Source organism: Peromyscus eremicus, chromosome 15 (assembly GCF_949786415.1).
Source record: "Peromyscus eremicus chromosome 15, PerEre_H2_v1, whole genome shotgun sequence".
NCBI lineage: Eukaryota > Metazoa > Chordata > Mammalia > Rodentia > Cricetidae > Peromyscus > Peromyscus eremicus.
Window position 1 is genome coordinate 38,616,718 of NC_081431.1, and position 17,381 is coordinate 38,634,098.

General features: G+C 41.6%; 1 protein-coding gene and 1 pseudogene across 4 annotated transcripts in view; one reads left to right on the top strand and one right to left on the bottom strand.

Moving 5' to 3' along the window:
- Positions 1-13,392, top strand: part of Tor1aip1 (torsin 1A interacting protein 1) — a 28,769-nt gene extending 15,377 nt beyond the window's left edge. For all 4 annotated transcript variants that reach the window (XM_059280239.1, XM_059280240.1, XM_059280241.1 and 1 more), the window contains 5 exons: positions 109-168; positions 3,121-3,162; positions 3,807-3,875; positions 8,200-8,256; positions 12,472-13,392. In XM_059280239.1, coding sequence (XP_059136222.1) covers positions 109-168; positions 3,121-3,162; positions 3,807-3,875; positions 8,200-8,256; positions 12,472-13,256 — 1,013 coding nt within the window. In that variant the 3' untranslated portion in view covers positions 13,257-13,392. The remainder of the gene's footprint in view (positions 1-108; positions 169-3,120; positions 3,163-3,806; positions 3,876-8,199; positions 8,257-12,471) is intronic.
- Positions 13,393-16,396: 3,004 nt separating this feature from the next.
- On the bottom strand, positions 16,397-17,026 carry LOC131925118 (histone H3.3A-like; annotated as a pseudogene).
- Between the last annotated feature and the right edge of the window lie 355 nt (positions 17,027-17,381).

Here is a 17,381-nt window from a genome sequence, read left to right on the forward strand (position 1 = left end):
GGTTATTCCCTGTAGTTCATCTGTTTTACTCTTTTCATTAAATACTCATTGTTCTCCTACAAAATGAGCACTTAGAAGTGATGCATCAAAATACTTTTTGTTTTTTAGATGAAGCCCCCAGGTCATCTACTCATCATCATCAAGAATCACCTTGGAGGTTACCACAGAGTGAGTAGTCCGAGTTTATGTGTCTCCCCGTGGGAAGACAAACTCTTTGCTTTTGGTGGTTTGACGTGTGTCTTTGCTTACGTTATCACATCAATTGCTTTTAGTTTGTACCCTGATACAGTAGTGTGAGTCTTACAACTTTGAAATTTTTCATATTTGTTGTGACATGATAGGCTTTAAAATATTGAAGTAATATTTTAAGATTCAGGTAACAGTGGCGTTTGGCTTTGATTCTTTTAGGGATGCTGAGGGTACAACAAGGTTTTTCAGTACTTTTTCGATAAGCATTGTATCACTATGCTATACCCCAGCTCAGTTTTCTTAGCTGTTATTATTTTCTATTGCAAATAATCTATAATGCATACGTTTTTTCTTAGGTTAAGCAAAATAATAGTATTTTTTAATTTTTCTATTTTTAAATCAAATCCCAGTATTTGAGTTATTAACTCATAATATACTTGTGTGTAAATAGTCAAGAACCTTTTTTCCCCTTCTACATTTCCTTTCTGAAAATACTCATTGAATCTAAGTTGCCATTTTTTTACGATTCAGTAAGATGAAAATATCCATTTTAGTTGTATTATTAAATATGGCCTTAAGCATTTTTTTCTAAAAAATACTTCTTAGTATTTGATGAAGGAGAGAAAGTGTGTGTATATGTGTGTGCACATATGTCCTTTATTTTCACACATGCACACACCCACTTTTACTTTTTGTTTTGAGACAGGGTCCTCACTGAATTGGCTAAGCAAGCCTTAAACCTGCAATCCTCTTGTCTCAGTTTCCTAAGTAGTTGGGATTTTAGACCTGTGCCACCAAGACTGGCTGTGTGTCCAGTTTGTTGTTGTTGTTGTTTGTTTGTTTTAAAGTATATTTTTGGTTTTTTCGAGACAGGGTTTCTCTGTAGCTTTGGAGCCTGTCCTAGAACTCGCTCTGTAGACCAGGCTGGCCTCAAACTCACAGAGATCTGCCTGGCTCTGCCTCCTGAATGCTGGGATTAAGGGCATGCGCCACCACCACCCAGCTAAAGTATGTTTTTTTTAAAGGGCCTGTTCTAGTTAGGGATACCGTTGCTGTGGTGAAATACCACATTCAAAAGCAACTTGGGGAAGAAAGAGTTTATTTGGCTTACATAGCTAGAATCACAGCCCATTGAGGGAAGAATCCAGGAACTCAAGCAGGGCAGGAACCTGGAGGCAACTGCTGATAAAAAGGTCGTGAAGGAGTGTTGCTTACTAGCTTGCTCCTCATGGCTTGCTCCACCTGCTTTCTTATAGGACCCAGGACCACCAGCCCAGAAATGGTACCCATAATAAGCTGGGCTGTCCCTTCACAAATCACTAATTAAGAAAATGCCCTGTAGTCTTGTCTTGTCTACAGCCTGATCTTATGGAGGCTTTTTCTTACCTGGGGTTCCCTCCTCTCAGTTGACTCTAGCTTGTGTCAAGTTGACATAAAATTTGCCAGTCCAAGTATATATTGCATTTGTGTTCAGAAAAAATAAAGTTCAGAGTCAGTTTGTGTAGATGCCTGTGTGTGTCATCTTCAGTTATAACTTAGCTTTTCAGGGCGGATTTTGACATTTACCATTGCATCATTTTATAATTATCCTTAAAAACCCAAGTAGCATCTTTTGCTTCCACAGCTTTGTGGTGCCCACAAATTCACATATATGATAGATGTTGTTCTATATGGCATGGTTTGTAGTTATTACTGCGTGTATTTGTTTGCTAGTTCCATAACTTTTAGATATGTAATCTTGTAGAAAGTATCAATTTCGTTTTTCCCCTTATTTATAAAGGATAATAATTACCACAATAGGTGTAAGAATTACATAATTGAGCTTGACCCATAGAATACATTTAGTCTGTTTCTTTGTTGATTTTCTATGATATGACACCTATGACCAAGACAACTTCTAGAATAATGGTTCCAACCTTGCTAATACTGTGACCCTTTAATACAGCTCCTCATGTTGTAGTGATTCCTGATCATAAGATTGTTTTCATTGCTACTTTGTAACTGTAATTCTGCTACTGTTAGGAGTCGTAATGTAAATATCTGATATGCAGGATATCTGATAAGGGACCAGGGTCACGACCCACTGTTGGGAACCACTGTTCTAAAAGGAAGGGTTTATTTGAGGCTCACAGTTCAGAGGGTTGAAAGTCCCTGATGGCAGAGTGGAGGCATGGCGGCAGGAGCAGCTGAGAGCTCACGTCTCACACAGCAAGCAGGAGGCCGTGAGAGCACACACAAAGTGTCACCAAGCTTTTTGAAACCTCAAAACCTGCCCCCGTGGGCACACCTTCTCCAACAAAGCCATACCTCCCAAGCCTCCTTAACCAGTGCTACCAACTGGGAACTAGGTATTAAATGTCACCCCGAGACTTAGACCACCACAGCGTGCTTAGTTGGTTGATTGGCTTTTCTGTTTCCTCTCTGTGCTGGGAATGAAAGCCTCGCACACACTAGCAAGTGCTCTGTCACTGAGCTGTGACTTCAGCCATAGCCGTTCTTTTCACAGCAGCGATCCTAGAGCTGGTGTGGTGTCATTGTCCAGTTCTAAGTACTTTTAAGTTTAGAAAAGGGGAAAATAAGATGGGAAAGATGACTCAGTGGTTCAGTGTGCTTGCTGCTCTCGCAGAGGACCAGACTTCAGTCCCCAGCACCACAATAGACAGCTCCCAACCATCTGTAACTCCTCCTTCAGAAGATCTGACGTCTTCTGGGTTCTGCAAACACCAGCACACTTGCACGTACACACACATGCACAGTTTTTTTTTTTTTGTTTTTTTTTTTTTAAGGGAAAAACATTGTATATTTGACTGGTTAAAGGGTTGGATTTGGTTTCTTTATAGCACTACTGGTAGATAAGTGAAATGTCTATATGACATCTTTTTATCTTTGTTTCCCAGTATTCTCTGACCTTATTCTTATTTTCTATTTTAGGTCAGGACTTCACAGCTCATGAGAATCAGCCTTCAGTGCTGAGTAAGTGGTTGATAATCGGTTATCTATTTCAGTCGGCCTTGTGCCTGTCTTACTCAACCAATAAAAAGTTCTTACATGGCCAGGTGTGGTGACACATGCCTTTAACCCCAGCAGAGGCAGGTGGGTCTCTGAGTTCAAGGCTAGTCTGGTCTACAAAGCTAGCTGTAGGGCAGCCAGGGCTACACAAAGAAACCCTGTCTCAAGAAACCAAATAAAGAAGTAAATAAAGTTCTGATATGATTTCAAATCATTTCTCCTCCTCAGCTTTTTAAATCCATCCCACAGCAGTACTCTACGTAATAATTACTCTGTGCTGTGACACTCTATTCAGGGCTGTTCTAGCCTCAGTGGTTTACTTACAGGGTAAATGCCCAGCTTTTCTTCTTAAATGTAATTAAAATCCTAGTTTTGAACTCAGTCTTAGAGACCAGAGTAAAAGATATACAACATAGTTTTGTCCAGCGAGTGATTATTTTTCGTTACGGGAAGGCTTCTGTCTTCACTCATCTGATCTTATGAGTTACCTTTTACTATGGATGTTTTCCTCTCCCCCTGCTTCTGTTAGATTTATGATATAATGTTGAACTATGGTGTAAACTTAGAAAGTATATGAAATGATGTTTTTATATGTGTGTTTGCTTCAGGCTCAGGATGTCAAAAAAACCCTCAGGAGTGGGTTAATCAAGTCTTAAGAATGAGGGCTAGACTGCCACGTAAGTAGTTGCCTCTTTTCTGCTGTACTTTTGTTGAATATCTCACACACCGAATAGTGAGTTCTTTAGATAAGCACTAAAGGTCAGCTATGCTGTGGCTCCCAGACTGCCCTCTGTAGTACAGAAAGTGGCATGAGCCAGGTCCTCTACAAAAGTGCCAAGTGCTCCTAGCAGCTGAATCATCACTAGCCCTAGAATCTGTTTCTTAATTGTGTGTGTGCTGTATTTGTACACATGAGTGCACTACCTCCAGAGGTTAGAAGAGGGTGACAGATCCCTTGGAGCCAGCCCCCTGATGTGGGATTTGAACTCTGGTCCTCTGGAAGAGCAGTACATGCTATGTTAACCTCAGTGTTACCTCTCCAATTCCTTGTAAGCTTTTATTTTCTCCACGACATTGCTCGTTGCAAAAGGAAAAATAATTATTCTTGTATAATATTAGAGGGACCAGCCTTAATATTATAGATCCCAGGGGCTCAGGAGAGAGAACTACTAACGGCGAGGACTATTTTTGGGAAATAGAATCTCAGCACACTGAGCTCTATAGTCCACTTGCTTTAATTCCTCTGGCATAACATCCTATTTACACAGCTTCAGTTCTGTTCTCGTGCCTAGCTCCTTTCTTGCCTGATTTCTCTCTATACTTATCTACTGCTCCCTCTAAGTTCTATCTTAATTCTCTTGTCTGAATTCTGCCTCATCTAGGTCCTTTTCAGCTTGTTCTTACCCAGGTAGTACTTCCCCATTTGACTCTTCCTCATCTTCCATCTCATTCCTCTAGTACTCTCTTCTAGCCTTTCAATCTAGTTCTTCCCCATCTCAGTTTGTTCCTCTCAAGTTCTTACCCATCTAGTTCTTCCATTCTCTTCTCTTCTTCCTGCTGTTCTCTCCCTGTCTACAGAAAATACCTGCCTTTTCTTTCCCTGGGAGCGTGGTTCCCTGCCTCCTCAGGAATGTTGTTTTATCTCTCACCTTGACATGTAGAAACCTCTTTTGTTCTCAGTCAAAGTGCTCTGGAGAACCGCTAGGCCTCCTCAATGCCAGGGGATGGTCTGAGCTTCACTAGCACAGGAAACAAAATTAGTGGTCTCCTGCCAGCTTGTCTCCTAAGCTCAGCAGGGTAGTTAGTAACTTAGTAGTTCAGCAGGTCTGGGGAGCTGAACTGTTTACCAACTGGGCACACAAGGATTTCATAGCAAAAGACAGTTGAAATATTAAAGGCTGGGTAACACCAAATATTCATAATAAATGGCTTTCCCTTTTGACAGACCCTTGGCCGGTCAAAGTTCAGCTTTAATACACAGCTGAATCTCTATGATATATTCTTGCGGTCCCCAAGAAATTATGTTGAACATATGTTTGAAATACAGATGTAGTAGTGCTGCTGCTTGTGGTGGTATTTTATGTTAATAAATAAAGTTGCCTGGGGTCAGAGCTATTAGAGCCATAGCAAGTGTGTGGCAGTGGTGGTGTATGCCTTTAATGACCTGGAGGGCGGTACATACAGGCAGTGACGAGGCAGTCACATGATTGGGTTTACAACCAATCAGAAGCCAGAACAGAGAGACTATAGAGACAGACACACAGGAAGGAGGGTCCCTCTTTCGGAGAGCTCTCTTGGCTCTGACCTCTTGGCTTTCTTCTCTGAATCGGCTCTGTGTTTTTTGTCTGATAAAACCGTTGGCTACATCTACACTGAATTACATCTACAGGTGCTGGTGCTGCTGTTTTTGTTTTTTTTGTGTGTGTATTGCCCTGGGTGGCCTGAAACTGGATGTATGAAGCAGGTTGGCCTGCAACTCAAAGATCCAAATGCTTTTGCTTCCCAAGTACTGGTAAAAAGTCACCATGACTGGCTTAGCATTTTTTCATCAAATTTGTAGCTAACTTTCAGAATTTTAAGTTTGGATTTGTACTTCATCTTTCATTAGTATATTTACTATGACTTACTTACTTGTAACTGCCATATCTAGGTATTGAATTAACTTTGAGAGTTTTGTAGAAAAATGGCCTACAAGAAGTATGCACGCATCCAGCTGCACATAGTGTGCACGCCTGTAATCAGGCTGCTGAAGTTGGAGGTTTGAGGACGGCCTGGGCTACATACCTAGGCCAATGGGAGAAGGAAGATTATTGGTCCTTTAACAGAGTTTTGTTTAGGGTAAAACAAGGGACAGGAAGAAAGTATTTCTAACGGTGAAAGAAGCCTGTGGTGATTTGTACAGCCTTTACAGAGATGACTCTTGAGATCGTTGTTCAAACTTTCCTCCTGGGGTCTTGCTTTGGCTTCGGTTGCTGCTGTTTTGGTTTTGGGCAGAGTCTCACGTAGCCAACACGAGCCTTCTCCTCTTCCCATCTCCTTTTCCTCTTGCCACCTCTTGAGTGCTGGGATCATAGGTGTGCACCATCATGCTTGGCTAATGCTCATTCCCCCCCCCCCCATCCTCTCGTGTCTCTCTCTCTCTCTCTCTCTCTCTCTCTCTCTCTCTCTCTCTCTCTCTCTCTCAGCATTCTAAGTGTCACATCATTCTGTTGGTTATGCGTTTCTGCTTGCTGTGGTGGGGGTTGTTTTTAACTGTTTGTTTCAGAACGTGGAACTTCTTTTTCCTCCTGTCCTCTCTTGTTAGCACCAGTTCCCTGGGTGGAAAAGGTCCCAGTTCAGGTTTCCATCTGCATCCTAACCTTAGCTAAGATGTAGTCACTCTGTACTTCTTTCTGCTTACCTTGTGTTAAAATAGTTTAAAATATGTCTGGACAGATCAGATCTTTGAAACATGTTTTGGGGCCTCTCAAAAGTGAGAGTGCACACACACCTCTTAGCATTAGAGCTCTTGGGTTCTAATTCCCAGCTCCCCAGGTGCCAATTCAAAACTTCTGCACTTCAGCTTTCTTACCTTTAGAGACAGCTGTACCTTGGGTCAGTTACTGTGATGAGTCTTCTGCGTTCAGCACGATGTTTAAGTCTTATCACGTAATTGTTAGTTTACTTGTGGTCCGTACAAATCAAGAACTGTGGTGGGTTCACACCCTCTCCTCTTTATGGAGTGAGTGACTGCTGCTGTAATCTTCAGGCTCAAAAATCTACGGATTTTCTGGTTTTTACTGCCCCTAGTGACTTACTAGACTCTAGTGATTACTGCCTCTAGTCAGAGAGAGAATCTCACCTTTAGGCTGTGTCCTACCTCAGCAGTTCATATATAGCAGACTTAAAAGTGTGCTTGTGATCTGTGGATTACATGCATAGTGTATGATACATAGTAATACATTAAAATACATTGTAATACTTAGTTATTTGTTATATCCATCACACCACTTGTCATGTATCCCCGCTTGATCTTTGCAACCATGTAATGAAGTATTTAAGATGAACATCTGATGTATTTGGGGCTTTTTTATTACTTGGTTTTTAATAATGCAGTTGTAACTTCATGGCATAATTTAGAAGTTTCTAATAAAGTTTTTTCAGCAGATTTAGTAATTGAAAAACAGTATGGCTCTTGGAGTTAGCATGATGTCATCTTATCTTGGTTGTTGAGTATTTCAGTTTTGTTTCTGTATCTTAGCAGTGCTATCTTTATTCCTTGGTCTAATCCAGTGTTTCTCAAGTAGAAGCTGTTAATAAACACAAGGAAGATCATTTATCTATTTAAAAGGTGCCCATGCAGAAGTTACTTCAGGCACGTGGGAGATGGCTATAATGGCAAATGGAGGCCACACCAGTGAGGTTGCTGGACCTTTCTGCCTCCTGAAGCAAGTTTGTTTTGTTTTATAAGATTTTAAAAACATTATTAAAAACTTAAATGGTCAGAATCCCCAGAAGAGATATTTCAGTTATTCTAAGATAGGAAATAATGAGGATTTAAGATTGAGTTTTGTAGAGAAATAGCTTATTCCAGGTAGTTTAGGAACTCCATAGTCTACATTTTCTTCCTCTTTACTGTATCTTCACTAGGTAGCAGTTTAGTAAATGATCATCTTCCAGATGATTTCATGCTTTTGTTACAGTGTCCTTATTTGTTTTTTTTTGTTTGTTTGTTTGTTTTTTTTTTTGTTTTTTTTTGTCTTCTTACTTTTGTCCCAAAATTTGCCGTTCCTATTAAATAAACTGCAGGGCTTTCTCTCAACACTGAGTGTTTAAATGTTCACTCTGTGTTGCTGTGATTAACTGTGAAGGGGCCTTCAGTGCACCAGGCATTCAGGTATTCTGCCTCACCTACTACCTCTACCTTCTTTTGGTAGAATTTGCATTTTCTTTCTCTAATGGAAATAAGTGGGCAAATAAAACATAAAATTGATAGTCCTTTGAAATTATTTTTTATTTTAGATAACAGCATTCAGGAATCAGAGCTTGGACACCAATCTCCATCAACCTCTAGCCAACGTAAGTTTATCTATTCATTAAGTGAGTCCCAACTTGGTGGCCTGTATTTGTTTTAAAACATTTTTTGACAGCTCTGTTACTTAATGGTATTTAAGGCATCATATAAGTACTTCTATGGAAAAAGTATATGTGTTATCAGCAGTGAAATTCTGTGTAGGCAACTATATGAAATGTCTAGTTTCCTCTTAACTTTATTGTTCATAATATCAAAAATCAAAGTTGGTAAGTAGGGCTGGAGAGATTGTTTAGTGGGTAAAAAGACATACTGTAAAAGCCTCACCACCTGATTTCAGTCTCCAGAACCCACGAAAAGGTAGAGGAGAAAAGTAACTCCACAAAGTTATACTCTGACCTCCATTCGATACATGCTCACACCCACACATCAGTCATGGCCTGTGCACACACATGATACTAATAAATTAACTAAAAACTGTTGGTTATTGAGTAAGCACCTATTAACCATTAGCAGACCAAACTATGCTGGATTAGCAGAAAGGCAGCACGTAGTGTGGTAGAAGTAAATGCTGTGGGTTCCAGGGTCCACAGAACTGTGTTTGAACCACTTTCTTTTTATATGGCCTTGAGGAAGTTTTTTATTCCAAAAGCCTGTTACTCTGAATAATGAGTACTAAGAAATCACTAGTGATTCTCAAAATTTTCTCTCTCTACATTGATAAAGTACCCCCAAAGGGTTTTAATTAATTTGAAAATTACAGGATTCTTTTATGGATGATTTTCCTTATAACCACTCCTAAGCTGATGGACATTTAAGTGGTCTCCACTGTTGGATGTTATGAATCATTGCTGTAGTGAACCTGGGATACAGATGTCTCCTCCATATATTGAATACATCCCTTTGGGTATGTACCTAGCAATGGCGTTGCTGGATCACATAGCACTTTATTTTTAACTTTCTGGGGTGCTTTAAGAAGAAATAAACAGCGGATTAAACCTATTCATATTTACCTAGAAATTAATGTCTACTTTAATAAACTTTAGTTGGATTCTCACACCTGCTTCTATATTTAGATATCTAAGAATATTGTTCAGATATGAAGAATTTTAAAAGCCTTTTCGTGGAATTGTGGACTTTTCCTTGCAATTTCAATATCGAACAGCTGACAGTAAATACTAGTGAGGACGTGGGAAAAAAACCCTTATTCACTGCCGGTGACAGTACAAACTGGCACAGCCATTATGGAGATCAGTATGGAGGTTTCGCAAAAATTAAAGAGCTGCCATATCACCCATTTATACCACCTGGGCATACGGCTAAAGAACTCTGTGTCCTACCACAGAGACACTTGGACATCCATCCATGTTCATTGCTTTTCTATTCATGACAGCAAGTGGAATTAGGTTGTTGTCCATCCGCAGATGAGTGGATAATGAAAATGTGGTATATATACATACAATGGAATTTTATTCAGATGTAAAGAAAGGTAAAATTAGGGAATTTTTAAGGAAATGGATGCATCTGGAAAGTATAACATTAAGGAAAGTGGTCCAAACTCAGACAGAAACTACATGTTCTCTTATATGCAGATTCCAGCCTGTAATGTGTAAGTGTGTATATGTATAAATTTAATATACTTAAATGTATGTTATATGTGCATATAAAGAGATGTGATTGTGGGTAAAGCATAAAACACTAGGAAGAAGACTAAAGGGGTGTGAAAATGAGTGCTTAGGAAGGATAAAGGAGGTGGGAGTGGTGGGTGAGAAAGAAGACTAAGGGGGTGTGAAAGTGAGTGCTTAGGGAGGATAAAGGAGGTGGGAGTGGTGGGTGAGAAAGAAGACTAAGGGGGTGTGAAAGTGAGTGCTTAGGGAGGATAAAGGAGGTGGGAGTGCTGGGTGAGAAAGAAGACTAAGGGGGTGTGAAAGTGAGTGCTTAGGGAGGATAAAGGAGGTGGGAGTTATGGGCAGGAGGACCAGAGGATGTGACACACAAGAGGAATGGCAGTAGTTTCCTAAGAGCAGTCTGAAATGTGAAATCAGAAACTGTTAATGAATTTCTGGTGCTCTTGCATTACAATTTTTAGAATTGTTTTGTTAGTTCCTTTTTTGGTGGGCTGTGTGTGTGTGTTGTTTTTGAGGCGAGCTTTTAAATAACCTATGTTGGCCTTGAACTCACTATGTAGCTGAAGCTGGCCTTGAACTCTTGATGCTTCAGCCCCCACCTTCCAAGTGCTAAAGTTACAGGTGTGTGCCACAACATCTTGCTTAATTTCTTAGAATCTGAATGGGACATCATGCATTGGTCATTAGAAAATTCTGATTCACTAAGCTATGCAGATTTTTACTAGGTGTGGTGGGGAACTGAAGCAGGAGAATCGTGCCCAGACTACAGAGTGAGAACTCATCTTTAAAGCAGTCTGTATAGCCAGGTGTATCCCATGCCTGTAATCCCAGCACTCAAGAGGGGAAGACAGGAGGATCACCCAGCACTCAGGAGGCAGGTGGATTTCTGTGAGTTCGAGGTCAGCATGGTCTACATAGTTCCAGGCCAGCCAGGGCTATGCAAAGAGACCATTTAAAAAAAAAAAAAAAAAAAAAAAAAAAAAAAAAAGCAACAACAACAACAACAAATCGGGGGAGGGCTGGTGCCCTGGCTCAGTAGGTAAAGCTGCCTGCCACTAAGCCTGATGCCCGGAGTCTGGTCCCCAGTACCACACGTTAGAAGAAAACTGACTCCTGACAGCCGTCCTCTGACCTCCACACACATATACAAACATAACAAGGGCGGTGGTGGCGCACGCCTTTAATCCCAGCTCTCAGGAGGCAGAGGCAGGCGGATCTCTGTGAGTTCGAGGCCAGCCTGGGCTACCGAGTGAGTTCCAGGAAAGGAGCAAAGCTACACAGAGAAACCCTGTCTCAAAAAACAAAAACAAAACAAAACAAAAACCCTTCCTGTTAATTTGGGGAACAACACCTACTAAATATTGCTTGAGTAGCTGCAGCCCACACTCTGAGACTGCTGCTCTAAAAGGTCCCTGTTCATCTGTTAGGCTAGAGTAATCCACAAATAGAAGATTCAGAAGCGGTATCACGAGTGTATGATTTGTCGGTAAATGAAGTGATCTATGAAAAATGCTATATAAATTGAAAAGCATTATGTAAGCAAAATGATACCATAATTATTTCCAGTAATAATGACAAGTTTAGTGCCAGAGGTTTTTTTTTTTAAAGATTTATTTATTTATTATATGTATACAGTATTCTGCCTGCATGTATGCCTGCAGGTAGGAAGAGAGCACCAGGTCTCATTATAGATGCATGTGGTTGCTGGGAATTGAACTCGGGGCCTCTGGAAGAGCAGCTGGTGCTCTCAACCTCTGAGCCATCTCTCCAGCCCTGGTGCCAGAGTTTTAACACTGTCAACTCGCATGCCACAAAGATAGGTAACAGTACAGTGAATTTACATGGACAAGTAGCTGGTGTAGCATACGGAATGCATTCATTTATATCGGATCCTTTATATACTTCAGAAATGTTCTACCCCAGATAGCCAGCCATGTTAACTATTGGGTTTCTAAATTAAACAGTTTTATAAAGCATCCACTATGTACTTCTCAACTATGAGAAAATACTCATAAGTCTTGCTTTATAAACAGTTTTACTTCTGAAATTATGAAATTTTATTCTGAATTTATTTCTGAATTATGAAATTTTTAAATATGAAAAGTTTTTATTTAAATATATTCAAATTACTTTTCTTTAGAAACTATTATCTTTCTAATATTTATGATATATATATATATATATATCCATAACTTAGGGTTTTATGAGCTTTTCCTGAAGAGTATATATTTATTTTTAAGAAAAAAGAAAATTGCCAGCTCCCTTCTTTAAAGTATTCCCTCTTAGTCAAACATGGTGGGACACACCTTTTATCCCAGCACTCAAGAGGCAGAGGGAGGGAGTTTCAGGCTAGCCTGGTCTACATACTGAGTACTAGACAGAGTCACGCATGGGGCCGGAGCTAAAGCTGAGCGGTTAAGAGTATGTTCTGCTCATGCTGGGGACCCAGGTGAATTCCCAGCACCCATCAGGCATTCACAGTCACATGTACCTTAACTCCAGGAGGACCCATTACGTTTGACCTCTGAGGAGGGAGCACCTGCGCCCACATGCACATACATACACAGAATGAAAAGAAATCCCTCACCCTTGAATCTAAGAAAACGTAATATGTGTTTTTCCCCCCCTGTGCAGAAGTTGCTGAACGTGCCCAAAGGGAGCCTTCTCTCAAGACAAAGTGGTGGCTGCTGGGTCTGGTGGCCGCCCTTGCCATCGGATTATTTTGGTTCTTTCGTACTCCTGCAGTAGAAACCACTGCCGTTCAAGAATTCCAGAACCAGATGAGACAACTTCAGTCCAAGTACCAGAGTCAGGATGAGAAGCTGTGGAAAAGAGGCACAACCTTCCTCGAGAGACATCTCAACAGCTCGCTCCCTCGGCCCCAGCCTGCCATCCTTCTGCTCACGGCAGCCCAAGATGCCGAAGAGGCGCTCAAGTGCCTGAGTGAGCAGATCGCCGACGCCTATTCTTCCTTCCGCAGTGTCCGAGCCATCCGCATCGACGGGGCAGGGAAAGCCGCTCAAGACAGCGACCGCGTCAAACAAGAAGTAGATCAAGAACTGAGTGATGGGTTTAGAAACGGCCAGAACGCAGCTGTGGTACACCGCTTCGAGTCCCTGCCTGCAGGCTCAACCTTGATCTTCTATAAGTACTGTGACCACGAAAACGCAGCCTTCAAAGACGTAGCCCTGGTCCTGACGGTACTGTTGGAGGAGAAGACCCTGGCAGCCAGTCTGGGCCTAAAGGAGATTGAAGAGAAAGTGAGGGATTTCCTCAAAGTCAAGTTCACCAACTCTGACACGGCCAGCTCCTACAACCACATGGACCCAGACAAGCTGAATGGGCTCTGGAGCCGCATCTCCCACCTGGTGCTGCCCGTGCAGCCCGAAAACGCCCTGAAAGGGGGCAGCTGCTTGTGAGGAGAGAAGCGGAGATCCCGTCTCGAGTTCTGAGCAGTGTTCAGACTTTGTAATCAGAGACGGAATTTGGAGCAGTTTTTGAAAACTGGTTTCTTTTTGAAGGAAGTTCATACATAAAAGTGGAATACCTAAATCATTTATGTAGCCTGATTATCTGTGATTTTAGAGAATCGTTTCTCTTTTTCCACTGAGAACTATATTAAGGGTGTTTAGCATGGCCTAAAGTATATGCACTTCCCTGAGAATCTGCTTTGATTCTGCCTGATTCGTTCTTGCTGTGGTGTGACCAGAGAGAAGGACTAGGTTCCTTTCTCAAAATCAGCTTTATTTTTAACTGTGGATATTTTTGTTTGTTTGTTTGTGACCTTATTAGTCTGACAGCTCTCCAGTTGTAGCTGTGGGCTTCCCCATTACCTTTCCTTTCATACCAGTTAAGTGTGTGGTCCTCAGCTTCTGCCTGTACAAGACGAAAGTCGTGAAAGATCACCTGGGTATGCAGTTTGCCCCCCAACCCCAAACTGCGCGCGCGCACACACACACACACCTACCGGCTTCTAGAGGAGAAGGGGGTTTGGAAGGTGGAAAGGGAAGAGAAACTGTCGAATGGAAAAGGAAAAGGAAGGGGAAAAATAGCTGCAAGCTGGGCATGTCGAGACATGCCTGTAATCTCAGTCAGGAGGGTCAGAGGTTCAAGGCCAACCTCATCTACATAGTGAGTTTTCTGCCACCCTGGGCTACATGAGACACTGTCTTAAAAAAAAAAAAAAAAAAAAAAGTTAGCCGGGCGGTGGTGGTGCACGCCTTTAATCCCAGCACTCGGGAGGCAGAGGCAGGCGGATCTCTGTGAGTTCGAGGCCAGCCTGGTCTCCAAAATGAGTTCCAGGAAAGGCACAAAGCTACACAGAGAAACCCTGTCTTGAAAAACCAAAAAAAAAAGTTTTCAAAATGAGATGTTACTTTAAAAAAAAAAAAAAGCATGAAAGTAACAAGCCTCTGAGAGGTGGGTTACTCACACATGTCTAGGATGTTACCTTGGTGAGCTGTTACAATTTGCTTTTTATACTTCTTTTGCCCACTTGGAGAAGTTCTTGGTATGAGTTCAAAGCTTAGTGGTAGAGCATTTGCACAGCTTGTTCCTTACCCTGGGTTCAATACCCAGCATTCCACACACCTGTAATGTCAGCACTTGACAAACTGAGGTGTTAGCATCTGGTGTCCAAAGCCAGTCAGAGTGTATGTATCATATCAGACCCTATCTCAAGCCCACGCCCCGGTAAAAGGGAATTCCATGGCCCTCCCAAGATTTTAAAGCAGGTATGTTATACAGTTCTTTTCCTTATTTGACACTTAACAATTTTAAAGGTAGGTAAATTCAAAGCAGTCTCTTTGGTTATAACCTGACAGTTTTTGTCTTAAAGAAATGCAGTTTCCAGTACATCCTCAACTTGATGGTTCAGAATTTTTTTTTTTAATTTTTTTTTCTTTTTGCCAATAGCAGGGATTGAACCTAAGGCCCAACCCTGCCCATCAAGCACTCTGCCACTGAACTACATCCCCCAGCAGTAGAAATACATTTCAAAGTCAGGTGTCTCGTGTCCGTAATTCCAGGACTTGGGAAGCTGAAGCAGGAGGATTGCTGTGAATTCGTGGCCATCACTAGCTATATAGCGAGTTTCAAGCCAGCCTGCATGGGCTGCAGAATGAAATACTGTCTTACCACGCTCCCCCAACACACACACACACACACACACACACACACACACACACACACACACACACCTTCAGACATTGGTGCCCAGTTCCCTGCTGGGCTGTTGAAGAGGACCCCGGTTTGTGCTTGCACATGTGTGCTTTGAGCCCTTGACTAGCACGCCATAACAAATACGAAAATCTACTCTGCACGTGCTCAGTTTTATTGAGTGCCTCAAGCCAAGAAGAGTAAACCGGACCACCCTTGAAGAACGCTGGACCTACGTCTCTGCTGTTACAATCAGTATTTCAGGTTCTTTGCACTTAGAACTCGGCTTTCTTGTCTGCCAGCTGCCCTCTTGTCTTCAACTCTTACAGCTCTAGATCTGAGTTCTAGATGAAAGTTCTACTTTAGAGTCCTAGACAACCTTTCTTTACCCCCTGGGGGTCTCATGGTGGGTGGGAGAAAGTGGTCTCACTTCTTTCCAAGGAGACTAGCAACATGTGTACCTTTATTATAATCTGTTCCTGTCAGAAGTCAGGCGACAGGTTTATTTTATAAAGAATTATAAAAGAAAAAGTTTTGAAAAGTCTTTATTTTTTACATACATATCATATGGAAAAAGAAGTGTTTTATTAAATGTTCCACTGACTTAAATAATTTTGAAGTGATATGTTGCTTATACGTTTCAGGAAAAAAAATTGTAGCAGCTAATGTGTAAATAACTTTAAAAGCTATTTTAGTAATATTTTAAATAAATTTACTTTTTGGGTTTGTACTCTGTGTGTTATAAACTTAATGATTTACAAGCCTGTTTTTTAATTAATCCAACTCTTTGGGGGGCGGGCGGTTCGAGACAGGGTTTCTCTGTGCAGTTTTGGTGCCTGTCCTGGATCTCGCTCTGTAGACCAGGCCAGCCTCAAACTCACAAAGATCCACCTGCCTCTGCCTCCCGAGTGCTGGGATTAAAGGCATGTGCCGCCACCGCCTGGCAATTATTCCAACTCTTTGCAAATTTTAATGACCTTGCCTAAGAGAAGCATGGGCCAAACAAGTGCATTGCTTAGGAACATAGTGACCATGATGGTTTTTTTGTTTTGTTTTGTTTTCTAGAGCTGAGGACCAAACCCAGGGCCTTGCGCTTGCTAGGCAAGCATTCTACTATTGAGATAAATCACCAACCCCCCCATAATGTTTTTATCCATGTTGTTGTTTTTTTTTCCCCGTCAATAAGAAATTTACTTATTTAAAAAAAATCCAAATGCTGGCATTGTCCAGAAAATTTTAACAGGTTTATTTATAATTGTTATAAAGTTGAACTGTTGAAATGTGTTCACTGAGACATTTTGCTTTCATTGATGCTTTACATCTTGCATTTATATTAAAAATTCACACACAAATGAAAATGGAAAAACTGCCAATACCTGATTTCTGTCCCCTATTTTTCTACTCGCAATCATATACTTAGGTATCTTTTGACCCCATGGAAAGAATATCTAACATTCAGAACTACTGATAACAGGAAGAAGAGGAAAAAAGTTTTTGAGAGTGAAATGTTTCCCCTCATAGTGGACTCTTAAGCACGTTCTCCGCGTATGCGGCGTGCTAGCTGAATATCTTTTGACATAATTGTTACACGTTTGGCATGGATAGCACACAGGTTGGTATCTTCAAAAAGGCCAACCCGATAGTCCTCACTTGCCTCCTGCAAAGCACCAATAGCTGCACTCTGGAAGCGCAGATCGTTTTGAAGTCCTGAGCAATTTCTCGCACCAGACGCTGGAAGGGGAGCTTGCGAATCAGAAGTTCAGTGGACTTCTGATAACGTCTGATTTCACGGAGTGCCACAGTACCAAGCCTGTAACGATGAGGTTTCTTCACCCCTCCAGTAGAGGGCGCACTCTTGTGAGCGGCTTTAGTAGCCAGTTGTTTCCTGGGTGCTTTACCACCGGTGGATTTGCGGGCAGTCTGCTTTGTACGAGCCATGGTATGGGCACCTCCTTACTTAACCCCCTTCTCCTTCGGCTGGAGCTCTGCAAGCGAGAGGCGGCGCTGGCGTTAGGGAGCCACGGCGGCGCAGTGACGGGGCGACGGCTGCGAACACTTATCCATGTATTTTGACTTAACGTTCAAGTAGAGTTGCTTCAGTATTTCGATTTCTCAAGCGTCTCTGTAGCAGGGTTCTTACGTGTTTAATTGCCTCCCGAAAGAGCCTTTTTAGATTTCCTAGTCACCCTTCATTTTATACCACATAGTCACTCTGTATCTGTTTAGAGACTATATATTTTATGGTGCTTTATACAAAGTAGATATTTTGACATGCGCATATACCCATAAACCAGTTTTCACAGTCACTGATGATGTGTACTCAAGAACAGCTCCATTTTTTTTTTTTTTTTTTACATTTTATTTATTTATGTGAGGGAACATGTGCC